The sequence below is a fragment of the Anopheles maculipalpis genome, chromosome 3RL (genome assembly GCF_943734695.1).
Source record: "Anopheles maculipalpis chromosome 3RL, idAnoMacuDA_375_x, whole genome shotgun sequence".
Classification (NCBI taxonomy): Eukaryota; Metazoa; Arthropoda; class Insecta; order Diptera; family Culicidae; genus Anopheles; species Anopheles maculipalpis.
This window is the reverse complement of record NC_064872.1, coordinates 46,224,731-46,250,286: the sequence shown is the minus strand read 5'-3', so window position 1 is coordinate 46,250,286 and position 25,556 is coordinate 46,224,731. Positions and strand designations below refer to the sequence as shown.

The window sequence follows — 25,556 nt, the reverse complement described above, 5'->3', positions numbered from 1 at the left end:
AACAGGAAAGTAAATCGAGTAAATGATACAAAATGCAAATAAAATCCATGTTTGAGAAAAGCACTTCTCCAGTCGATCTTTTCAGGGTAACTGTCAAATCCGAATGGATTATTTGTTTCCAACAACAACTTAACAGCTGAACGATTTTTGGTTTTGTTTATACTTGCTTGTTCAATTGTTTCGTAACTGAATAACGTGACGAATTTATTTATTTCTTTCGATTAAAACACTGTTGCGCATTGTTCTGTGCCTTAAACCACGACCAAACATGCACAAAATTGGTGGACTAAATAATATATGATCAAAATCCACTGTGAAACAAAAGATCCCTGTTTACGTTAGCTGGAACAGTGCAGCCGATTTGATGGATAGAGAAGCTACTTTGTTGACATTCCATCTCATTATACGTTTTTGTATTGCATCCGTAGCTATGAATCAGTTGTTGTAAAGTGTGTTTACCAATATCATATGTACGCCATAACTGAGGGTTCTAAATAGTTGAACTGGCAGTAGAACACCATCTGCTGTTGAGGAATCTATGTATATTTAACAAGAAAAACAGTGGCATAATGTATTAGTTGATGTCATACCGTCTCTACGCGGGGCACCGTTCCAAACAAATTTGGCTATGAGTTTTATTGTCATAAAGTCGTGCTAGTTATATTTCTTGTGGAACTAAACGCTCGTGCAGGAGTATGAGATAACATCCTTTGTGCGCTAGATTAGCGTCTTGCTAAAGTGCTTTGTTTCTCTTTCCAGAACAGCTGTTCGTTCAGTGAGCAAATCCGGTCGATCAGCGTCTCTATCAGGGTGGTGATCATTGCAGTTTGATCGAATTGCGAAAGAATCTCGTTGTAGGTTGAAGTGTCGACGAGTCAACGACCCACAAACTAGCGATCAGAATGATCGCCCAAAACAATGTCCGAAGCACTAATAATGATCCCGTAGAATCGTCTGAATCATACCCAATTACTGGAGGATCCAACGGTGCGGGAACGTCTCGATTGTTTAGACAGTTTGGAAGCCTATTTTCGTCTCCTGCTCCACCGACAGATCCGGCCGGCTATGTCGAGTTCGGTAGCATCTCCGATCCCGTGGCTAATTCTGGTCGCACTTTGGGCACGTTTGCTGGCGTGTTTTGTCCCGTAGCATTATCAATGTTTAGTGCGTTAGTGTTTATTCGAGTGGGTAAGTGATACGCCTGCCTACAATTACCATTACACAACAAGCTATGGTTTTTATTTTAATCTTGAAATTTTAATCGCTTCTGGTTCAATAATTGTTTCATACGATCTATCCGCACGCAGGTTTCATCGTAGGCAATGCTGGTCTCTACGTTACGCTGCTGCAGTTTATCATCGCTTACGTCATTCTGCTTTTCACCGTTTCTTCCGTCTGTGCGATTTCGACCAACGGCGCCGTTGAGGGTGGTGGTGTATACTGTGAGTATACGCCCACGCAAATCATGGGCGACTTCATACGGTAGCAGTATGTGCTGATTGGGTATTTTCTTCTTCCAGTTATGATAAGCCGTACATTGGGACCGGAATTTGGTGGCTCGATCGGAACGCTTTTTTTCCTGGCCAACGTTGTAGGCTGTGGTTTGGCAATTTCGGGATGCGCCGAAGGCATTATACAAAACTTTGGCCCCTCAGATGGTACCGGCAGTGGCACAATTCCAGATGGCCGGTGGTGGCGTTTTCTATACTGCAGCTCACTCAACACTCTGATGCTAATCGTCGTATTGATTGGTGCAGAAATGTTTGCCAAAACTTCCATGATGATTCTTGGTGTGGTGGTCATTTGTTTGCTCTCCACTTACATCAGCTTTCTCACCCAGGGACCGATGGAAGTTAGCATACCGCACGAGAACAATTTGGTCAACTTCACCTCAGCAGCCTATACCGGGCTACAGGCGGACACGTTGTGGTCGAATCTGCACGCAAACTATACGAAGGATTACACCTCGAACGGGAACCAGGTGAATTTTGCCGTTGTGTTCGGTGTGTTGTTCTCGGGTGTCACTGGCATTATGGCCGGTGCAAACATGTCGGGAGAGCTAAAAAATCCTTCGAAAAGCATTCCAGCGGGCACCCTGTCGGCCGTACTGTTCACATTCCTGTGCTACATGGCCCTGTCCGTACTGATAGCGGCTACCACAACGAGCACTCTGCTGCAGAACAATTTCCTCTTTCTAGGCCCGATCAATCTCTGGCCAACGTTTGTGACGATCGGCATCTTGACAGCGACCTTTTCTACCGGACTGAGCAATTTGATTGGCGCTAGCCGCGTAATGGAAGCGCTCGCCAAGGATCGTGTGTTTGGGCCGCTGATGAGCTTTGTCGTGAAGGGCACGTACAAGAGTAATCCAATCGCTGCCGTAATCGCCAGCTGGGTGCTGGTGGAAGCAATCCTGCTGATTGGTTCGCTCAACACGATTGCACAAATCAACTCGGTGTTATTTATGCTTTCCTACCTGGCGACCAATCTGGCCTGTCTAGGTATCGAGATTACGGGGGCACCCAACTTCCGTCCGACGTACAAGTATTTTTCTTGGCATACCGCATTTATCGGTCTGCTCGGGACCGCCATTATGATGTTTGTGATAAACTCGATCTACGCGTTGTCCAGTATTATTTTATGCCTTTTACTTGTGATTGCGCTGCACCTATTTTCGCCAGCCTCACAAGGCGCACAGTGGGGCTCTATTTCGCAGGCGCTGATGTTCCATCAGGTCCGCAAATACCTGCTGATGCTGGATTCGCGAAAGGATCATGTCAAGTTTTGGCGCCCCCAAATGTTACTGCTCGTGTCCAGTCCGCGCTCATGCTGTCCACTAATTCATTTCGTGAACGACATGAAGAAGGGTGGTTTGTATGTGATTGGGCACGTGAAGGTAGGCGAATTCGTGGACAATGATTCATCCACTGATCCAACGATCGAGGAATACACACAGTGGCTGTCATTGGTGGATCATATGAAGGTAAAGGCATTTGTGGAGCTAACGCTGTCGAGAAGTGTGCGGGAAGGAATACAACATCTGATACGTATCGCGGGCATGGGAGCAATGAAACCGAACACCACCATCCTCGGATTCTATGATGAAGAGCAATCGAAGGACTTTTTTGAGTAGTAAGTTGCTATCCATATCGATGGCGTTCGATCGACTAAACGAACTGTTTTTTTTTCTGATGCATCATTGCAGTGAGGATTCACCTTATAAAACGAATGAGTTTGACGGGAACGGGATTAAGCTGTTTCCGTATCGGAAAAGCGGAGAGTCCAAATCGCTCGGAGTGGTCGATTACGTACGCATCATTGATGATGTGCTGAGGATGAGGAAAAATTTGTGCCTGTGTCGCCATTTTCATCGATTAGACAAACAAATGATTGCGCGCAATAACCACATCCGCTACATCGATGTGTGGCCAGTGAATATCTTCGAGCCGAAGAATGAGGATCCGTTTGATGTCGTTTCGCAGTTTATGATGCAGTTGGCCTGTATCATAAACATGTTGCCGGTATGGAAGAAACTGGAACTGCGTGTATTTCTATGCGAATCTGAAACCTTGTCGGAGAATAGGTAAGAGTCGAGCTGCTAATCGTTATATGTACAAGCAAGAACGTGATATGCACAACGAACTTTTCATTCCAGCGCTGCCTTCGAACGTCCGGCAGAGCATAGACTTGATCAACGGTTAAAGTTGTTGAGAATATCAGCATCGATCCATAAGGTAGGTAGGCCGATAATTAGGAGGATTTTTTTTTCATTGTGGTATACGGTGCGTTTTTTTTTGTAGATTCCTGAATGGAACAAGGACATTGATTTTGCAAAACATCGCACTATTCTGAAGCAGTTTACTGGCAACAGCGATAGTAATCAGATGATGGCAGAGGAAAATATAAATCGCTCTAAATTGTATATGCAAAGGTAATAAGGCGCTGTAAACGATCGGTGCTAATGCAATGGCTAACACAATAATGTTTATTCGTTACTCTTCTACCAGAATCAATCAAATAATACGGGATCGATCTAACGCAACGGCTGTGACCTTTATGTATCTTCCGACACCGCCAGCTACTCCATCCGTTGACTATAAGGAAAAGTGTCACCATTATCTCGATCTATTGACAGAGCTTACGTTCGACCTTCCCCCAACAATACTGGTGCATGGTATTGATGCTGTGACTTCAACAACTCTGTAGGTTTATACATGTACCCTATCCTCATATAGAGACATCAGTCTACTACACTACATGTGTTTTGTTTTTGAAGCATGTCGCTAAATCTGGATATTGTAACAAAGAGGATGCAAAACACAATTATTAGACGTAAAACATGCATAAGTGTGAGGAAAGCAATGTTTGAAAGTAATTTAAAATTAATATATACATACGTCCAACAAACAGGTATGCAAAACGCATTGAGTGTGTAACACTACACAGAGCAATTCCACGTTTTTCTCATTGAGTTAAGTTATTTTAATTTAATTATTTCTATAACGTTAGAACCTTCTTTGTCATATATGAAAATGCAATAAAAAAGCCCAATGAACGTGTAGTAGAATCTGTTTTTTTATCACATGACTTATATCATTTTGGGAAGCGAAGAATATGATCTTTATGAGCAAATGTAGAAAACATTAACTGAAATAAAGAGAGTGAATAAATGTATTTTAGTAAAATTGTGGTGTCGGTTCATACGTTTGTGTTTCATGGGAGTTGATACTGACTGATACATTCCGAGTTAAGCACTATCACGGTCAGAAGCTCCCGCAAGCAGGTACGTTGTCTTCGATTTCATTTCCAATATCAGTCCAGCGTTTCAGTCGGGAGTTCTCACACCCTCACACACCGCAGCAGATGATGTCATTTTCATCCGCGAAGCCAAGGAATTGGAGAATTCGCTTGAAATTCGCCGGATGTCGAAGCACGCGGTTCGCACGACGCCTTCCAGAGCGATTTTGAAAATCAAACAGGAGTGTCCGTCCCCTTGCATCAGACTCCGGTGAGATTCAGACGATTCCGACGCATGCTCAAAACTCTCAGCTTGCACTGCACCCCGTGCAGTGCATAGTGGACCTTAACAGCCGTATCAGCTTCATAGGGAATCCATACTGCTGAATGGTGGTCCATAATTCGGTCCGATCTATGATATCGTAGGCCGCTTTGAAAGCCAATGTACAAGTGGTGCGTAGGCCTCGCGTAACTTCAGGAGGGTAAACCATAGAGTAAGGATTTTGTCTCCAAGAAATCTAGCATTGGTAGCTTTCGACTAAATCTTTAGGCCTTTTCTCTGCAATTATCCAGTCTGCTTCCTGACATGTTTGCAAAATATTATTCGCAACAGGATCTTGTAGGCAGCCATCAGAACTTGGCTCAGAAATTAGTACTGTTCAGCCTGTTGCTATGTTTTATACAATAGGGATTGACACCCAGCTTCCACTCGTCATATCTTCCTGGTCCCAAATCTTTGCGATTAATCGATACAGTTCAGGCACCAGCCGATCGCTGCCGCTGATTGGTTACATTTTAGCTGGTTGATAGCGTTGATGATTTCAAAACAGCGGGGCATTTCATCTTTTTCAGACAGTTTCTTGTAGAGCTGCTCTTCCTTGATTCAATCCACTTTCGACACAAAGTGAATATGCTAAAATGCTGTTTTTATCTTATTAAGGTAACTTAAAGTCTCCAAATCTACGCAGAGACGGTGGTAATGTATCAATTGGAGGTCGATCGAATCGTTTTTGAACGAATAATTCCGAGCGCACTTTTACATTGCGCATGTATTTGCGTAGACGCTCGGATCGTTTATGACGAATGTCCTGTTTGGTTTTAACTGATTTTGTTTTTAAGAAAGGATAAAAAAAACCATGTAGTCACGATGTGTTAGAATAGCAATAATACATTGCAGATACGTACCTAATTGTTGCATTTCCCAAATTTGTTCTGGCGTGTAATGACGATACCGGCAAAGCACTCCAAATGTGCATTCGCTGCCGTCCTTTAACGATCGACAGGGAGCTTTATGTTTGATTTCTTCAAGAATTTGTTCGAGAGCTGGGTGAATGATACGTTTTGTATTTTAGAATGGAATATATCGATTTGGGATGTATCGTACATACATTTAAATTGCTGAAAGTATTCGGCTTTGGCACGAAGATGTGGAAGTCCCACATTATGTTGTTTGATAATGCTGTAGTCATTTTGTATTCTTTTGTCGCAATAATCACAGTAGTACTTTCTACCCATGTCGAACGTTTCGTTTCAAACAATCAACACCAACTTATCACAAAATTCAGCACACGAAGAGAAGAACGGCATTCGTTGGATGCAGTTTCCGGACACTCAATTCCGGGGCATTGCTTGTAATCGCGCTGTCCAGCATAACGACGAAAGAGACAGCTGACAAATACTGTTTCATGTGTCATTTTCGGTTGCTGTCAGTTTGGATGTAAATAAACAACACGCCGTCCGGCAAGTTCGATCGTGCTGCGAAGATCTCTCTCATTTGGTGCATTTGCAAAGCGGTTTCTGTTCAGCAAGCCGTTATGACGTTGGAAAACAGTAGTAGAACAGTGTTAGCTGGCGACATCATAGATGAGCCAATGGAAATGATGAAGGCAAGCAAAAAAGTAATCCTTGGTCCCGGCCTACGAATAGAAAAGGACATCGTGCGGGCTAGCAAGTGTGGACAGCTGAAGATTAAAACTCCCAACACCTTCTGGATTGACGCGTACCAGAAACGTTATGTACCGAATCGTGGCGAGTTAGTTATTGGCGTTGTGATTGCAAAAGCCGGAGATATATTCCGTGTGGATATTGGCAGCTGTGAGACTGCTTCGTTGTCGTACATGGCCTTCGAAGGGGCAACGAAGAAAAATCGACCGGACGTGAACATTGGTGACATAGTGTATGCCCGCCTACTGATTGCACATTCCGACGTGGAACCGGAGCTGGTGTGTGTAGACTCCCACGGGAAGAAAGGCAAATTAGGCGCTCTGCACGAAGGTTTCATGCTATGCTGCAGCTTGAACCTGGTACGAAAGATATTGAATCCGAAATGCACGTTTCTGGCTCAGCTCGCGAAGGAACTGCCCTTTGAGATAGCGGCCGGGATGAATGGACGCATCTGGACTCGAGGGAGGACGATTAAAGAAACAATTGGTGTAGGAAACGCTATTTTGGCTTTAGAATATCTATCAAATGACCGTATACGTGAGCTTTGTGATGACATAGGCGCCTATGTGTCTGGATTTATAAAATAAAATGTGTGCGATGTCAGAGGAATTCGCACATTTTGTTGTTTCATTGTTTTCTTTGCAAGTTGTAGCAAATATTTAACTGCAATGGAAATAATTTTGTAAAGAAAGAAAGTGCCAGCATTTTTTTTAAGCGCGTGTGTATATTTCCTCCTTGAAAGTTTACGTTTGACACTCAATTTCGCCGAGAGCAAGGTGCTTATAGAAGAGGTGGCTCGCAGAAACCTTGGTAACGAAAAAAAGAACAAACGAAAAAGAAACTGGCAAACGCTGAAGCTTGTCATCAGCTGTGCGAGGATTGTGTACACGCATAGCTGTGTAGTCCGTTCAAACAGAGTGCAAGCACTGGTTGGTCAAAAAGCGAAATTGATTCGTGTATCGTGTTAATTTATTGCATAATAATATAATAAACACATTATCCCAACATTATGAGTGAGCCGACAACGTCGAATGGTAGGCAAGAAGGGGCTACATAATACATATTAATTTTATAACATCGCTACAGTAGTAAGAAGGTTTACGTTCTGGTTATTATATTTTAGGTATCAATAGTCCGGCGGTGCGCAATATAAAGGAAATAGAAATCCCCGTCCCATGGGGTGTTGTTGCAGGTAAGGGTTAAGAACGTGATAAAGCAAGTAGGCGAAGAATGCGGTATAAAATCTTATGATCAAAGGTTGTATGAGATATGCGTGTTCATGCTTGACGTAATTGTTCCATAGTTTCGTCACGCTTCCGATGAATGGTGTAGCGGTGCCATCGGCGTGTAGTGCTTAGCTGCATGCTGATTTACTATGATAAGCTAAGCCCCAGTATGATAATACAGTTGATACGATGCTCCTCATACGCCACACATACTAGAAGAAGTAACAATAGATTACAGCACTACTTTGTTGCTAGAAACTAAATTTGCAACACAAATGATCTAATTCTAATTCCAAGTTCTAATTCACTGCTGACGCTCACGTTAACTAGTGAACAACTGCAACAGAGGTCAGCTCGTAGGTTAAATGATCTTTGTATTTCAGGTTTGGGGTTTCCTTATCATGTAGTGAAATTGCATCAATTTTTTAAAAATTCAAGTAAAACATTATTTATTACTGTAATTTTCTGCGATGGGAATTTTAAAATTGAATCAAATTTCGTTGTCTTTTCTTGCGTTGCAGGTAAATGGTGGGGTTGCCAAGTAAAGCAACCCGTACTAGCACTTCACGGTTGGCAGGATAATGCTGGTACGTTTGATCGGCTTTGTCCTCTACTGCCCCCAGATATACCGATATTGGCCATAGATCTACCAGGGCACGGCAAATCATCCCATTATCCCAAAGGGATGCACTATTTCATCTTCTGGGATGGTATCACACTCATCCGACGGATCGTCAAATATTATGGATGGACAAAGCTTACACTACTAGGCCACTCGTTGGGCGGTGCGTTGAGTTTCATGTACGCTGCCAGTTTCCCCGATGAAGTAGACCGATTCATTAGTATCGATATTGCCGGGCCAACGGTGCGAGATCACCATAAGACGGCTGCTAGTACAGGTGATTGTATTGACAAGTTCCTGCACTACGAGACGTTACCGGAATCCAAAGTGCCTTGTTACGGGTACGAAGAAATGATCGATCTAGTGCTAGCAGCTTACGATGGTTCCGTAGATTATGATTCTGTCGAAGTGTTGATGCGACGAGGTATGGCCCTAGCTCCGGCACATTTCAACAAGGAAGGGTACCATTTTGCTAGGGACCTTAGACTAAAAGTGGCCTTGTTGGGTATGTTTTCCATGGAACAGGTACTAGCGTATGCAGAGCGTATAAAATGTAAAGTATTAAATATACGTGCCGATCCGGGAATGAAGTTTGACAATCCTGAAGTGTACAAGAACGTGATGGAAGTGTTGAAGCGAACTGCGTCAAAAGTAGTGTATTATGAGATTCCCGGGTCGCATCACTTACACCTAGTAACTCCCGACAGAGTATCGAAGCAGATTAGTGAATTTCTGTTGGAATAAGTTTATAGAATTGGTGGATGAACTAGGACAAAATTTATGATGCTGCAACAAACACACACGTACATGAAATATCAATCTCCGCTTTCCAAACACTCAAGGAATAGAATTTGTGAATCGTTCTGAACGATACCTTCAAACATACTCGTAGATAGTTTAGTAATTTTGCTTCATTCCCAGCACAAAGACTTCATACTTTGTTAGCAATACGTTTAAGTCTAAGCGTTTAGCAGCTGTACTTTTGGGTGATTTTTTCTATCGGGTAAAAAAACATTATGCTTATGAAAAAAAAAACAAAATGTTTCAGAAACATTCAAGGTAGCATACAAAATAAAGCATAAGATGCATTATGATTATTTAATGACAGCGTTCTTGCATTGTGATAGTTTATTTACGTACAAAAAACATGAAACACAATCAAATGTGAGCATCCAATTATGGTGTCGATGTTTTTTCATACTAAACATAGGTGGGTCCGTAAAGCTTTTTGGTGCTGCAAGGAACTAGGGATGTTTCCTTTAGATAACTTCCAATGGCCTTTTGAAGAATGGCTTCCAGTGGACTGAAAGTAGCGCGGGATCGCAGTCTGGCTTTGGAAATTTCCAACGATTTCAGCAATTCATAGTTTCGTCCTTTTGCTATTGTCAGCGAGAAATTTGCAGATTCTTGTTTCTTTGATGCGGTTCTGTTATTGATTTTCACTTCAACAGGATCAAGAGCACGTTCTCTTTTCACACTGAAAAGATACATAACAAGGGAAATTAGCATTAAACTTTTCCTTACGCGAGTGCTGTATATCGCATAACTTACACTGCTTCAAGCTTCTCTTCCAGTTCTAACTCCAACGCGGTATATTTATCATTTATATCACCGATAAAATCTAAATCTTGTACCATGTTTGGTAAGTAAAATATCTTTGCGTAAAAATGGTTTTTAAGGTTCAACAATATTGAGTCAAATGCTGTGTTGTTTGTAGAGACAGTTGTCATGGCAATAAGAACACGATGGCTTGGATAGGATAGGCCCTATGTTTGTTTGCATGTTTGGCTGGCAAACCCTGAATATTTTCTCTCCAAATAGTTCAGCGTGATTGGCACGTGTTTAATGCAATGGGACATTTTGTTAGTCTTTTTTTTTTGTTAAAGACTATGTTGAAGAAAACAAAAACAGCATCGGTAAAAATACGCCACGTTGTTACGATTAACTTAATTTCACTTAATTTATTGACGTTGAGGCTCGCCTGCTTAGTAGAACCAAAGATCGTCTAAGCAATACAAATCCTCAGGTTGAACCGCCGTGGCCGTACTAACAAACGCTGATTTACGCAGGTTTCATGTACAGATAGGTTATTACACTACTTCATCCAAAACTTCACCTCTGTGTGGTCAAAAGTCAGCACCAACAACCAGAGGCAGATTTAGCCCTTCGGAGGCCCTAAGCGGAAATGGTGTTGGGGTCCTTTCATGGATGAGCCCCTGTAATTTTACATCCTGCGACTGGAGGTGTGAGAGGGGTAGGAGGAGGGGGGGGGGGGGAGTGATGCCTTTGATGTCATCGTTCATGTGTATAAGACTCACTAAGTGCTGGTCAAGCCATGAGAATGACATTGGACAATTCAGTCCGTAAAATCTTTTTAGGCCACCCACAGGGACCGATGAGTTAGTAACTATTAAAAAGACTGTTGTTGGACATTTCTGGGTCTCTTTTACCGTAAAAAAAACTTCATGTTTGTTCAGATGCTTATGAAAGCGTGCAATGGTATGCTTCATGTGCCTTAGGTATGTTGATTTAAATCTTGAACCATCTATGGTTTAAGAAATGTTTGCAGTATAAAAAAGACAGCCAATTTTCATGCTCGTGAAACATGTTAAGATCATAATTCATCCATCGATACATTCATTCATTCAAACATATATCTGAGAAATTATACATTATACAATGTATGATATCACAGAGCGGCCCGGCAGGTATAGGCAATTCCCATCCGGACCGTACCACCGTAGTGAGGACTGACTATCCAACTACGTGGTATTGGAGAGTCATGTAAGCCATTCGATGACCGGCGTGACTTATAGAAGGTCGTTAAGCTAAGAAGAAGACGAATATCACAATAATATAATTAATAAAAAAAATTCTGTAATTACAAAGGTAAAGAATCTGTTTAAACCTGGCACATATAACAAATTAATGTGTTATGGAAAAGATTAAGAATTGTACATGTAGAAACAGACGATAATGTTATTAGTACAAAATTGTTGGAATAGTTTAAAATTATTGAACAAAATAAAACTCTGTAGGGCTTATTACAGAGTTACAACACAGGTGAAAGATAGATAGGGCATGAATATTTTAAATTCCACTGGACAAAAATGAACCGTTTCATACAATTATCAAACCAAACATATGAGAGTACATTTTGTTCTAGAATAAGCACGTCGAGGATCGACGGACTCTAAGCAAACTAAAACCATAGAAGGTAAACAACGCCACATCCGACGTCAGTAACCCACGGGCTGAAACTACCGTCGTGCCCTCTTAACGGCACCCGGTTACCAGGCTCCGGACAACCCAGCTGTAGTCAAATACTAGTCGTAGGTTTCGCTTTTTATACACGTCATCTAGGCAAGTGTTTTCTCGTCTAGAAAGCGCATGGTTGTGCGTGTGAGACGTTCTTTGATCACCACATCATCATCAAGACGATCGTATCTTCTCACTGGACAAAAGTGGATCAGTTGTAGCAAGATTGAACCTAATGTTGCTACAGTTGAACCGCAACAGCATGTATATCATGTCGTTTCGAAAACCACGTTTTTGTAGTGTTTTCTTTTGCCTTCAATCAACACAGACGCATGCTGTGTACTTCGTTACCGTTGTAGTCTTACTATTGGCTGCCACCCCCAGCGTGCGAAGGTGTATTGGAAGTTTCTGTTGGTTTTGTTGGATTCTTTTCGATTTGTCGACTGGTAGCATTAGTGCTGTTACCAATATTTCCCGAACTGGTGCTGATAATGGTTGTTAAGCGCATTTGTATAAATTAAAAAAATACCGTACATCCAGTTTCATTTGTCCGTGGTTAGCAAATTGGAGAGTAACGAAACAACGTGCGCGTAAGCGTTTGCCTGCACTTATCGAAGCACCGGTAGCACCAGGCAGTTGGCAGTATATATGGTTAGTGTTGTGTAACAGAAAATGGATCGACGAACTAGTCACGTGGACATTTTAGTGTCAAGCATTTAGTGCAGGTTTTAACGGTGCCTTTCAAGAGACTTTGAAGTGAAGATGATGTGTATCGTATGCAAGCTGACGTATGGATGATACAGTATCTTACTCATACGCAGACGTGATTTTTAATGTCGGAATTATGAGCACAGATTTCGGATAACTTAAGCCAAGCGTACAGAAACTTTTTTAAATCAAAGAGTTTGTTCGTTTGGCTCGAGTTAGGCGGATTCTTACTTGCAGCATACTATCGTAGTTCCGTCTCTCAGTTTAAGCAACGTATTGGACATTCTAGTTAAAAGCAAAAAAATGCTTAATAAAGCTAGTGCATTAAAAAAGGCTGAATTTTGGAGGATTAATGTACTTCATAATTTACAGCCAAAAGTATCGCATTTTTTTGTGTAAAAAATTTTAAATCTTAGCAACAAGTTTCAACTAATTATGTTAAATGTATAAGTTTTTACGTGTGTGTTTGTTTCTCAAATTTGAACCATTCTGTTTCACAGTCATCGAACATAAATAACCAACCACGCATTGCACATGCAAGTATAATGCACACGCTGTTTGATTTGGTACGCACGATTCGCGTATCAGTTTTGCATTTAAATGCATCGAATGTGGGTTGAGTGGGAGAAGTAAAAGCAATTTTTTAAACACGAACGTGTGCAGCAGTATTAGTTAAATACGAAGGAATAATAAGCTATTGCACATTGTGCATCAGTGTTGTATATTGGCTGGAGTTACAATGTAATTAGCTTGAATGAAGCTTTGGTGTAGAACTGGCACTAGCTAGTTGCGATTTATAGTTGAACACACAGTATTTTCAATCGCATGTTCAAATCCTAAAGAAATTGAACATCTATCCCTTGATACAAAGTATTGTTAAGACTATACGAAAAATAGTCGATTACCAATGTAGACTGTAAGCTTCGTTAAGCACTCACACGGTTCGCTCTGCGCTTCTGGATGGAGGGAAGTGGACTACGTTGGAGGCTGTGTGCTTCTAAGTATCGAATCTCTCGAGTCGCTGAAACAGTGGAATAGCAACGCTCAGAGACTGCTTGTTGCGGGACTTCTGGACAACCGGATCAATTCGACGGCGCAACTATCTGCCCTCAGTCTGTACGTTACGTTGAGATCGCAGCAAGCCAGATCGATGCTCCACATGAATGTTGCTCGCCGTACCCAATTTGGCAACTCTGGTCCTTTTCTATGTATGTGCCGTGAATTCAACGTCGTCGCCGCGTTATTAAACTGTACAATTTTTAAATACATGCATTGTGCTTTTTTCTGTTGTTGTCCCGCTTTAAGAGGGCCTTACGCCCGGCCTTACAACAAAACCAATACATACATAAGTAAGTAGCGATATAAAAACAAAAATTGACTAAAAATGACTGTGTACCTTGTCTTTTTGTGAATAACTTAGGAATAGTTTTGGAACAGTGTAAGACTTTTTTTTACATTTATAAATTTCTAGACATTTCAGAAATTTTTATAAAATTCGAAAGGTTCTGTTTGGTGGTTTGGTAGAGACGTTAACGGCGCCAATCTTCACACGGCAGGAACGGGGTTCAAATCCTATGCGGATCGTTTCCTGGACGGATTCGGCTGCCTAATTACGGTGGTATTAGATGGCCGGTTGGTCATTACCATGACCTGACATGACTTAGCTGATCGTTATGTCAAGACAAAAAAAAAAGTAGAAAAAGCAGAATCAACCGCCACATCTTGAGAGAACCCTTTATGAAATGCTGCATAAATTCTTCCTGATCAACGAGCAACTTCGTAAACGATGACCGTTTCGAAACCCGAAACAAATACTCTTCTTCCAAACATTCTGGTTTGAGGCAGATGTCGGAGGGCATGTAAACTCGGTTAAATTTCGTAGCAAGAGATTGCAAAGGTGTTGAAAACGTGGCATAGTAATTCTTCACTTGTTGAAACAGTAGCATTACGACTAAATGACGCATCGTAACGATTGAACTTTCCCACTTTTTTAAATATCCAGAGATCGATTGCGAATAATTTTTTTTTTCGTTTCGCCTCTCTACTGTATAAAAAAAATGGTTTAATCTAATACAAAACTATCGTATATGTGGCTTAAATATTATGGAAAACTATTGCGATTATGGTATATGGTATCGGATAAGTTTAAACTATTGCTTAAATTTCTTTAAATGATAAATTAATGATGCGTAAAAATAGAACAATGCGGCTCTGATGAAAATTGTCAGTTGATAGAATTGTCGTGTAATCGGTGTCTAGTTGGCAGGTGGCTCTGTGTGTCGTGTATCCATGGCAATCGGTGAGGATGAGGTTGACGGTGATCTCAACACCACAGAAGCTGCAGAGTGGAGGACTAAATTTTTCTAGGAGGTAAGAGTGTGTAAGGCGGGTTTGACCTATACGAAGGCAGATCTTCCCGTGAAGCGGTGTTGTGCTTAATGGGACGGAGTTTGTTGCTGAGGTCTAAGTTGTGCCAGGTGGTGTTGGGAGATGATGGTGTTGGTGAAGCGGATGGCATCACGGCGTGAAAGGGTGTTGTATGGTTCGTCAGGACGGAGCCGACCATCGTTGGCAAGTTGGTCGGTTTTCTCGTTTTCGTTGATTCCGGAATGACCCGGAATTCAACAGAAAACGATTGTCGGGGACGCAGGTTTGGAGTCTAGGAGCTGGATGTGTGGGTCTTTGGAGGTGCCGTGCTCCAAGGCGGCCAGAACACTGGCACTGTCGGTGAAGATGTCGTTCGGTCGGTCAGTCTGTAGCCCTTTGTCGGCGGCTAGTTGAATTGCTATTGCTTCGGTGGAAAAGATGGAGGTGTGATTAAGAAGTTTGATGGCGCAGTTGTCCGTTGTGGAGTGGATCCCTCAGCCGGCTGAGTCCAGATGAACAAAGCCGTCTGTTCTGTGTTTGCTCTGGGTATTATTTTGCGAATGGGTATTATTTTGGCGTCGAACAAATGATTTCATTTTTAATAAAAACTGTATATAAAGAAATTTCTGAAGAATATGAGTATTATTTTACTAACTAAAACACTTTTTTCAAACAGAGGAGCAATACAATATTTTCCCTTAATACTTTTCAAGAAATTATTTCTCTTTTCTTCAAACTCTGCTAATGATAGATGATTGTATTGAAATCGAATTCTTTCGCCGTGCTTCTACTATAACGCTGCAGACCACGTACAACATTTACGTCTGTATTTAATGGGGCACATAAAGTAATTTAACTTTCTATTTGGCAAACTTTTGTTAGAGTGTATTTGTCATTTGTCGTTTCTATTCTCACATTCTATTTTCGTTTTGGGCTCCTACACTAATAGGGAAAGTTTGCTGATTTTATTCTTAGACAGCACAAACGAGCAGGTGTGAACAGGTGGACGCCTTGGTTTAAACAAAAACAAAAAGTAGAATGATATTGAAACAGTGCATTAAGTTTCGTTTTATCACGTTGAGAAATCCTCGCTCACTGGTGGCTTATTCACCTTTGAAGGTAATCTCGGGCGACAACGGTCTGGGGTTTAGGATGGCTCCAAAAACCATTTGCAGCATCAAACGAATTTTTCCTCGCAAAAGCAAAACGTCACATAAAATCCTATCGAATCTACATTCGACCATATGTGATCACACTCCGTTACGTTGCAAACGACATAAATGTTATCGTTGCTGTCATCATCATTATGAGCCAGCATTAAACAGCAATCTTCGGTTCACTTGTCCTGTGGCGTGAAACAGGAATCGTTGGGAAGTCGCCTGTCAAGATACGGGTTTTTTTTTCTGCAGGCGGAAAACTTTATCACACGTACGACGGGGACCATTCGAAGAAAAATATGTGTACGTGTGTGTGTGAGCATATGGTGCGATTGACCACTCTGAGAAGGGTGTGAGATACATATTGGGACATTCGAGATGGTTGGTAATAGCGAAGTTTCAAACCGTCTCATAATCGACCAGCTGGGACACACAGTTGGGGAGGTTGGAAAGCGATTTGCAGCAAAAGTCACAAGATTGATGATTGGTACAGTGTCTCAAAAAAAAACTACAAGCAATAGATTATGGACAAAAAAAACTCTAAAAGTAAGGAAGAATTTTCTTACAGGTCTGCGGCATACTAAGAAACCGTGAACGACTACCAGTTTGTATGACACACAAGAGTGTGCATAGAGAGATGCTCTGATTTGAGCTTAAATCATGTTTACCGATTACATAGTTTCCAGTGTGTATAACAGGTAATTTCGTGACTACGAGAAACAAATTTAGTTATAAGCAAGATAAGTACGACTGAAGAAGGTATACAATTGTTAAACCCGCATTAAGATACAGCCTGAGAAGTATCGTAAGCAAAACACTCGAAATACACTTTCACAGTTCTAATGTACGATACTGTATATCTCAATTTTTAATGGTACGGAAAGAACCCTTGTTTCACGTTCGCTTCTGGTGTATTCCTTGCGTTACTAACATGTGCAGATTTTATGTGGTGCGAATATGTACACACACACACATGTGGCAATCCAGGATTTGAATGGGGGCTTCGCGAAATTTATCTCCTGTTTGTTTCCCATTGGCGCTAGCGGTTGCGATGGAGGAAAAGCATCATAACTGATATTTATGCGTAAATAAATCGTTTTGTACAACTCGAAGAGAGCTATAAAAGCCTGTTTATTTGATACATTTTGAACGGAGCACATACTTTTGAGCAAGTTAGCGTAATTTATGATTCTATTATATGTAATATAAAAATGGTTTAAATGCTTGAAGACTGCATTTTAAAGCACAGACAATGGCAGAATTTCAGTTAACCAGCAAATTTTTGCAGGAAGCAGCTGAGAGCCAGCTCCGAAGCGCGTCGGGAAGAACTAAAGCTGTTCTACAAAGCTGCCAGATCGGCCCGCAAAAGGGAGATCAAAGCAAGCAAAAGGCGGTGCTTCCTGGACTGCTGTCGCGAAGCCGAAAGCAATGTGTGGGACAATGCGTACAGGGTCGTTATGGACAAGCTGAAGGGCCAGTACCCGCAGGACAGGTGTCCAACTAGGCTTCGGGGCATCATCGAGGAGCTGTTTCCGCAGCATGAGTCTTATCGCCGTTACCAGCCGTGGAGCAGCCAGCGGAGGTAGTGCCCGTGACCAACGAGGAGATGCTGGACGCGGTCAGGCTGCTGAAGCTAGACAAAGCTCCGGGACCGGACGGGATCCCGAATGTGGTGCTAAAGACTGCAGTTCAGGCGTACCCGGAAGTGTTCAGGGAGACATTTCAGCGGCTTCTGGAAGTGGGAGAGTTCCCGGCGGTAGTTCTTTTGCCGAAGCCAGAGAAAGTTACGGGGGGTCCTCCCTCGTTCAGACCTCTGGGGCTGCTGGACACAACCGATAAGCTGCTGGAGGGGATTATCTTGAACCGCCTCAGCGTCTTCACGGAGGGTCAAGTTGGACTCTCCGATCGACAGTTCGGTTTCCGCGAGGGGAGATCTACAGTGAACGCGATCCTCGCAGTTCTGGGGGAGGCGAAAGCAGCGTACGAGACGAAGAGGGCTGGGGATCGTTGCTGCGGAATCATCACGATCGACGTGAAGAATGCCTTCAACAGTGCCAGCTGGGAAGCGATTGACTTTCCCCTGCGGAGGCACAATGTACCCGAGTACCTTTACAGGATCCTCGAGAGTTGTCTCAGCCAGCGTCGCCTAGTCTACGACACAGAGCAGGGCCAGGAGTCCATGGCTATAACTTCAGGTGTTCCACAGGGCTCCATTGTGGGGCCTACCCTCTGGAACATTATGTACGACGGGCCGCTGGAACTCGACCTCCCTAAAGGTGCCCAACTCTTTGGCTTCGCCGATGACATCGCCTTAACTGTGCTTGGGGAGGTCGCAGGCGATGAGGAGATCCTTGCGGCCGAGGTCTGTAGTAGGATAGAGTCGTGGATGAAGCAGCATAGGCTCGGGATTGCTCACCACAAAACCGAGTATCTACTGGTGAGAAGCCACATGCAGAGGCAGCATTCGTCTATCTGGATGGGTGAGTCCCAGATCATAGCGTAGCGGAAGTTGAAATACCTGGGAGTAATGCTGGACGACCGACTTTCCTTCAAAGTGCATGTCGAATATGCGAATACTTGGAAGCAGTCGTGGTGATTGCCGGGATGGTGCCCACGTGCTTGTTGGTGAAGGAAGACGCTGAGTGCTATCGACGTGCTTGTTGGTGAAGGAAGACGCTGAGTGCTATCGACGGAAGGCGGCAGGAGGTGGCAGCTCCAGTGCTGTGAGACCAGCGGTCCAGCAGGAGACGATGCGGAAGTGGTAAAGCAGATGGGACAGTTCTGTCAGGGGACGATGGACACATACCCTTATCCCAGTCCTCGCATCGTGGGTAGGGAGGAAACACGGAGAGATTTACATCTACATCGCGCAGTTTCTCTCCGGTCATGGGTGTTTCAAGTTCTACCTGCACCGGTTTAAGGATGCCAGTGCCCCGTGGTGTTGCTGGTGCAGCAAGATAGTGGAGGAGGCAGAACATGTCCTGTTTGTTTGCCCGTGGTTACGCGAGGAGTGCGTCGAGATGGTGCTGCGAGCTGCGACAGAGCTGCGGAGTGGTGCTGACGACGAGAAACCTCACGCAAGTGATATGTGCTTCGGAGGAAAAGCGGGAGGCAGTTGGTGCTGGAATGCGGGCGATTGCAACGAAGCTGCAGATCATGTGGAGAGAAGAGCAGAGGCTGGCCCGTGTTGGGCATTGAAGAAGGATTGGAGCCACTAACCAATCGCTAGCCGTGTAAAGGATGTAAAACCTTGCGGCAGATTCTCAGGGGATGTGGTCGAGGAGTGAGGTTTTAGTGGGTAAGACACTACCATGTGTGTGGGGTGTCTTCTTGAAGATTTCCTCTCCGCGTCAAAAAAATACGGCAGGACCGGAGTTCAAATCCTATCCGGACCCATCCCTCCGTAGTGAGGACTGACCATCCAACAACGTGGTATCGGGAAGAGTGTAGTAAGCCATTCGGTGGCCGTTATTTCAAGAAGAAGAAGAAACTGAATTTTCTATAGCATCTTTTTTTTTGTTCAAAAGTTTATCAACAATTGTGTAGTAATAAAAAAAAGTTTGATAATTTTACGACCCAAAAAAATACCAATTTTATTTTGACAAACCTAATCAACCCTAGAGTTGAAAAATGTGAAAAAGGGATGCTGTAAAGATCCATTTTATCACTCAAACTGTAAAGATTTTTTTTGTTTGAGTTTTAACATTAAGAATGGTCTTAGCTTATGGGTTCATGTGTTTCATCCATATGTTTTTCAGAATCAAATAAAGCGACTAATAATTGTACCGATTCATACAATGCCAAGAACAAAATGTTCATATATGTATTTACTTTTTGCAAATTTATGCTCAAACTATTATAACATCGCGTCTAGCTTATCATATGGTGCTATAGTCTAAATTTGAGTTTGAAATCATGTTGAAGTTTTCATTTACTTTACAAATTTGGCTATACGATCGTTGCTAAGATCATAGCGATCGTGGAGCGTGTTTGATGCGTGTATGTGATCTGAATCTGCATTGCTAAATGGTTCATACATTTATTTAGTCACACCCCAACTTTAATGCAAACATGTTCCAGATGGACCGTTTAAGAGCAAGCAGAGGAAATTTAAATTTAAACCAACAATTTATTTAAAACAGTTTTTTTTTCAAAGGTCGTGTGAGTGACAAAAAGCGGGAAAGAGAAATTAATAGAGCGGTTTTCTAAATTAGCGGTAATTTATGTAGTGCACCGTAACAGGTTCCCCCACGTGTTAGTGACCATAGCGACTATAGTGCAATCAATATGGATAACAGTTTTAAATGTGTCCTCACCAAAAAATTATGGGACTCGATGAGGTTTGAAAGGATTAAGCAGGAAACTAATCGAAGAATGTGAAAGCGACTGATAATTAATGATATCCTTTAAAGACTGATGCATTACACCAAATGGTTGAACTGATGAAACGGACGAAGCCTTGTGCTTAGTATTTATTTACCTTAAATTGTTTATCTGTCGTCTGTTGTGGTTGTTGTGTACACAACATTGTTAAGCATACTAAAAGTAAGATATACCTAAGAAAAGCAAGGGAACATCTTAAAATGTGTATGTACTTGTTCTTTTTCAAACCATGATATCATCATGAACGCCGGTCTTCACACGACAGAACCGTGGTGTCAACTACGTGGTATCAGCAAGTTTAGTAAGCCGATGTGACCTAAAAGGTCGTTAAGCCAAGAAGAGAGAGGAGAGATAGGTTAAAAATGTCTTAAGAGAGAACCTAGAACATATTACAGTCATCTGAACACTTAAGATTACCTAGACTAATCCGCAAAAGATTAAACTTCCTAGGAGAACCAAGAGTTGGGCACTTGTTGTTTTTGTTTTTATTATATCGTCTGTTGCATTTTTTTCTCAAGGTTTTTATTAAGAAGATATTCGAAAGGAGAAGTTTTCTTCGGTTATTCCTTAAATGTGTTCCTCTAACGAGCTAAAGATTCAAGATATAAAGAGAAAGTCTAGCCAATTGATGTTGGTTAGTGTGTTCCTAAGCCAGTGATTCTGTAACGCTCCTTTACTTGAAACTATTCCCATTTAGATGTAATCTAAAAAAACATTGTTTTGATGACGATGCAAGTAGTTTTTTCCTCCTAATGGTATTAGATTGCGTGATAAATTTTAGTTGCAATTAGCTAAATGGTGGTATTTTTTGGAGTGCAATTTTTGAGTACTAAGAATTCTTCTTCTTCTTGGCTTAAGGACCTAATAGGTCATGCCGACCGACATACCACATAGTTGGATAGTCAATCCTAAGTACAGGGAAAAGGTCTGCATGGGATTTGAACACCGGTTCTGGTGTTGATTGGATGAAAATATATACGCTCCATATTTGCAATGCATCATCGTAAATCGTGTGCAAATCGTAGCCTTAAAGTTTGAGTCTGTAAACATTATTCGTTGATTCGACGTTATTGTCATTTTGGCTATCACAACCAAACCTAATATAGCTGACCCATAACCAGAAAATTGTTGGAAGGGAAAAATGCAAGACACAGCGCAGTCTTCGTTTTAAGCGTGTCTGTTTATTGAACGAAATACTTTGGCGGAATGAATAGTTTTCGCTTCATGAACAGGTTGGGTAATGCTTCCCTCCCCAGGTGACATCTGTCATATGCTTAGAGGGGTAGAAAATTGCACCCATCCAACAAAAATGTCATTGTGGAATGGCAATCACGATTGCACTACCAATTAAGTAAAACTATAGGTAATGTTCTATTGTAGGTCGTGTACAAAATATTCAATTTATTAAATATGTATATGTCATTGGTTTGTAAATCTCTAAAAACGCCATACTGCTCCCTGATTCAAACTCCGTTCCTAGGATCATCGACTCGCTTTGGGTACGGGCAATGGTGGCAATCAGCGAATCACGGACCTCTTTTGTCTCTCACGACCCACCTAGTATGTATGTGTGAAAGTTTTAGCGCTCTTTATGATGTCTTTGGATTTCTTCTGCCGAGTTCGTAAATCGGGCCAGTGTCCAGCGTCTGTTCATCTCCGCCTGCTAGCGTTGTTTTCCGTTGTGGTTTCGTGTAAAGTGCGTTTAATCATACAAACTGCAAAATTTTAATTGTTGCACGCTGTAAATAAATAAATAAATTAATTAATTAATTATTAAATAATAATACAGAAATCTTTTTAACTTATTCAACGAATCTCGGCTTTTGGTGTTTATTTTGTGCGTTTATAAGACTTTCTTATAAGTTTTTCTACGTTTTGATGATTCATTTTTCCGTGTAAAAAAACTAACTTAATTTACCAAAACTGTACTTTTCTTCATACCAGCATTTATTTCACATTTAATGTTTTCCGAGCAGCACAGGAAGCATAACTTTGGTTTTTTGACATCATGATAGCTTGATAGCATGCCTTTATGGTCGTTGTTTAAACTTTAAACTTTCAAGTGCTGCGGACGCTACGCACAGCACATTAAATATAAATGTTTTGTTTGTTTTTTTTTTTCAGATACTTTAAAAAAGTTTCTGATGAACACTTAGTTGATGAGTGTGAGAGAGGATACGGTGACAGGAAAACATCAAGCCAGAAAAGTTGTCTGACTTTCCTGCAAAGTTGTTACATGAACAACGGGTAACATAATGTTATCCAAGCAATTAAGGTGCAGGTTGAGTCTATTTGAATAATGTTCAAAATTTAGAACAAGTGTGGAAAACTGGTTAGCAAATTAGATGTGAGCGTACAGAGTGTAAAGAAAATGAAGGAAAACTGTAGCGAAAAAAAAAGACGAGAATATCCGTTAAATCTCGGTTTTATCCGTCGCAAATTCCTGCTGTCTGTTTTGGTTGTTGGATGCCAGGTCAAAAGCAAACCAGGTAAGCGTTTTGGAATTTCATTAAGCTTCAGCTGATTCTTTTTCTCACCATATAGACCACAAAAGGTTTGGGTGAGTTTTACACACACACACACACACACACATAGAGCATTGTTGAATCTTGAAGGCGATCGTGATTTTATCATGAGTACAACAAATTTTCTGGCATTTTATGTATAGCACCAATGGTAATTGAAGAAGAATCCTTCTTTATACTAAATATTGCGAAATCTAGCAGCAATTTACCATTAGCGTACTAGCAATATTGTAATTGTAATTGATTCAATACCGTCTACAAGCGGTGCAATTTAGAGAATAAACTTGGTTTTGTTTGCAAAAAGCAAAAGTGAACAGTGTAGTGTGTATGTGTGTATTGGACGGACGGAAAAACCACCATCAAAGAACGAACTCTCAGCCTTAAGGAAGTTTTACTTCCTTTTTGGCAGCTTGCAGTCTTTACTTTTTGTTTGCTATTTTTCAGTTGGTTGATATTTAATCAACACTCGTTTAATTATGGTAAGTGCTTTCCGGTCTTATTGATTGAGGGACGGAAAACGGAAAACTTAAACACTTAGAAGGAAGGAAAAACCGAAGTCAAGTGAGCCATCCATGGGAAGGAGATGGGGCTCAAACGGCAAGCAGCTAAGGATCAAATTTAAGGAGGAGGGAGGGGCTTGCGAGAGCAAGATTCATCTGGAAAAATATACCATTCCACAGCGTCCATCTTGGTCACTAGTGAAAGTTAACGAAAATTTGGAAGGTTTCATTTAATTCTGTTGTCGGAGGTTTTTGGGCATTTTCATATCTTTTTTTTTGTTAATTTTAAGATGAAGCATCAGTACAAAACATACAGAAACGTAAAATGTATAGCTATTTAAAGATATTTACAATGATGTGAGGAAAACGAGCATCTATAATCTTTGCCTCGAGCAAGCATGACCAATGGACCAATATTTTTAAAGTTATTAATTAGCATGCACCAAACAATACGTTGTCCGTTATACGACTTTCTAAAACTGTAGACATAACCTTAACATAGCATAACTTCGAAGGACACCTAAACGGAGCAGAGAGACAGGAGAGGTTGGTACAAGTAGCAGAACAAGCCAACAGCAGCAGCAACACAGCAGCAACAACATCAGTGACAGCAATAGTGCAGAAGACGAAGTGCCTCCGCCATCTCTGGATGAGATTGCCATCGCCATCAAGTAGCTTAAAAGCAACATGGCTTACCGTCACCCAGTCTACAAAAAGGGCGACAGCCTCCAGAAGTGCCGAGAGCACTTGATCCCTACGCACCACCTATTTATCGACTTCGAGGCGGACTACGATACCATAGATCGAAATGAGCTATGGAACATAATGCAGCGGGACCACTTTCCTGGAAAGCTGATCCGGCTGCTAAAGACCACCATAAAGGCCACCCCATGTGCAGTGCAAAGTGAGAGTATCGAACATGCTGTCGGAATCGTTCGAATCTCACAGGGGTCTGAGGCAAGCGGACGGACTCTCCTGTCTACTGTTCAATATAGCCTTGGAAGGTGTCATTCAAAGCGCGGGGCTAGACAACGATATCCGTGGCACGATTCTCTACCGGTCTCTTCAATTTCTTAGCTTCGCCGATGACATTAACATCGTTGGTAAGTCGACAGCGAAGGTGTGTGAGGCGTACACCCGACTGAAACGTGAAGCAGCATGATTTGGATTGATGAATCAATGCGACGAAGACGAAATACCTGCCTGCCGGAGGCTCTGATCGTGATAGAGCCCGAGTGGGAAGCAGCGTGTGAGCGGACGGCGACAACCTCGAGGTAGTAGAGGAGTTCTGCTATCTTGGGACTTTGTAGCTACTACCGTCTGCCGAGATCCAGAAGACTTCGAGACTGCACGAAATGTACGCTCACTGGACCATCCGAGCGGAGGATGGAGGAACGCTCTTGGCGTGTTTGAGCGTCGCATCCTCCGGACCATCTTTGACGATGTGTTCGAGCATGGAGTGTGGAAGAGAAGGATAAACCACGAGCTTGCTGAGCTATACGGAGAACCGGACTTCCTGACGGTGGAGAAGACCGGCAGGATACGTTGGCTGGGGTATGTTATGAGAATGCCGGACTCATGCCCCGCCAAGAAGGTATTGGTGAAGGGTGACCTATCGGAGATCGGGTGCCTACATAGATGGGAAGCTGGAACCAGGGATCGAGTTTCCTGGAGATCTATTGTTGACCAGGCCATGTTACGACGAAGAGCTCTTTAAAAGAGCAAGCCAACATGAGTGAGTGAGTGAGTAGACATGACCTAAAATAAAGGTAACGTTATGGCTCAAACATTTCTAACGGAATTGGAGTATGCAATACACCTCTTGTGCAACATTTTGTAAAACGCACATGCATGTGGCATGTGACGCTTTACGGTTACCAGGCTCGTGGTTGCTCGTGGTTCGAGCATTGTAAGCGGATTTGTCGCTCGCGATTGATGTTTCATTATGTGGAAAGTCAAAAGACCTTGTCTGTTCCACCGTATAGGTTCTTCACTAAGTTTTGCCTTTTTATGTTTTATCATGTGCATTAGCCGCATTGCTGCTACCGTGTTGGAATTGATGTGCTTCTACTGTGGTACTGCAATTTCCGCTACTTTTTGCGATATGATTGAAATTTGCTTCCCATTGA

General features: G+C 42.1%; 5 protein-coding genes across 5 annotated transcripts; 3 read left to right on the top strand and 2 right to left on the bottom strand.

The window, feature by feature from the left end:
• The first annotated feature begins 888 nt into the window (after positions 1-888).
• LOC126564038 (solute carrier family 12 member 9) lies at positions 889-4,210 on the top strand. Its single transcript, XM_050220942.1, has 7 exons — positions 889-1,188; positions 1,308-1,442; positions 1,521-3,132; positions 3,206-3,583; positions 3,656-3,734; positions 3,801-3,931; positions 4,008-4,210. The coding sequence occupies exons 1-7, from the start codon at positions 903-905 to the stop codon at positions 4,204-4,206; spliced, it is 2,820 nt and encodes a 939-aa protein (XP_050076899.1). The 5' UTR covers positions 889-902; the 3' UTR covers positions 4,207-4,210.
• Positions 4,211-5,672: 1,462 nt separating this feature from the next.
• Positions 5,673-6,256, bottom strand: LOC126560677 (zinc finger matrin-type protein 5). The gene is made up of 3 exons (XM_050216634.1): positions 6,126-6,256; positions 5,923-6,060; positions 5,673-5,839 (listed from the first exon to the last, which is right to left on the bottom strand). The coding sequence occupies exons 1-3, from the start codon at positions 6,250-6,252 to the stop codon at positions 5,673-5,675; spliced, it is 432 nt and encodes a 143-aa protein (XP_050072591.1). The 5' UTR covers positions 6,253-6,256.
• Positions 6,257-6,531: 275 nt separating this feature from the next.
• LOC126565308 (exosome complex component RRP40) lies at positions 6,532-7,268 on the top strand. Its single transcript, XM_050222475.1, has one exon. It carries the CDS (start codon positions 6,552-6,554, stop codon positions 7,266-7,268), a length of 717 nt encoding a protein of 238 aa, XP_050078432.1. The 5' UTR covers positions 6,532-6,551.
• A 362-nt stretch (positions 7,269-7,630) lies between these two features.
• Positions 7,631-9,273, top strand: LOC126565092 (probable serine hydrolase). The gene is made up of 3 exons (XM_050222231.1): positions 7,631-7,715; positions 7,805-7,873; positions 8,429-9,273. The coding sequence occupies exons 1-3, from the start codon at positions 7,691-7,693 to the stop codon at positions 9,271-9,273; spliced, it is 939 nt and encodes a 312-aa protein (XP_050078188.1). The 5' UTR covers positions 7,631-7,690.
• A 456-nt stretch (positions 9,274-9,729) lies between these two features.
• On the bottom strand, positions 9,730-10,166 carry LOC126565661 (uncharacterized). The gene is made up of 2 exons (XM_050222859.1): positions 10,081-10,166; positions 9,730-10,006 (listed from the first exon to the last, which is right to left on the bottom strand). Exons 1-2 carry the CDS (start codon positions 10,164-10,166, stop codon positions 9,730-9,732), a joined length of 363 nt encoding a protein of 120 aa, XP_050078816.1.
• Positions 10,167-25,556: the final 15,390 nt, after the last annotated feature.

Coding starts and splice junctions, on each gene's coding strand:
- LOC126564038 (XM_050220942.1), top strand. CDS start 903: ATGATCGCCCAAAACAATGTCCGAAGCACTAATAATGATCCCGTAGAA. Junction 3,133..3,205: donor TCGAAGGACTTTTTTGAGTA/GTAAGTTGCTAT, acceptor GCATCATTGCAG/TGAGGATTCACCTTATAAAA. Junction 3,584..3,655: donor GAAACCTTGTCGGAGAATAG/GTAAGAGTCGAG, acceptor TTTTCATTCCAG/CGCTGCCTTCGAACGTCCGG.
- LOC126560677 (XM_050216634.1), bottom strand. CDS start 6,252: ATGGGTAGAAAGTACTACTGTGATTATTGCGACAAAAGAATACAAAAT. Junction 6,061..6,125: donor ATACTTTCAGCAATTTAAAT/GTATGTACGATA, acceptor TCATTCACCCAG/CTCTCGAACAAATTCTTGAA. Junction 5,840..5,922: donor TTGGGAAATGCAACAATTAG/GTACGTATCTGC, acceptor AAACAAAATCAG/TTAAAACCAAACAGGACATT.
- LOC126565308 (XM_050222475.1), top strand. CDS start 6,552: ATGACGTTGGAAAACAGTAGTAGAACAGTGTTAGCTGGCGACATCATA.
- LOC126565092 (XM_050222231.1), top strand. CDS start 7,691: ATGAGTGAGCCGACAACGTCGAATG. Junction 7,716..7,804: donor TGAGCCGACAACGTCGAATG/GTAGGCAAGAAG, acceptor ATTATATTTTAG/GTATCAATAGTCCGGCGGTG. Junction 7,874..8,428: donor CCCATGGGGTGTTGTTGCAG/GTAAGGGTTAAG, acceptor CTTGCGTTGCAG/GTAAATGGTGGGGTTGCCAA.
- LOC126565661 (XM_050222859.1), bottom strand. CDS start 10,166: ATGGTACAAGATTTAGATTTTATCGGTGATATAAATGATAAATATACC. Junction 10,007..10,080: donor GAAGAGAAGCTTGAAGCAGT/GTAAGTTATGCG, acceptor GTATCTTTTCAG/TGTGAAAAGAGAACGTGCTC.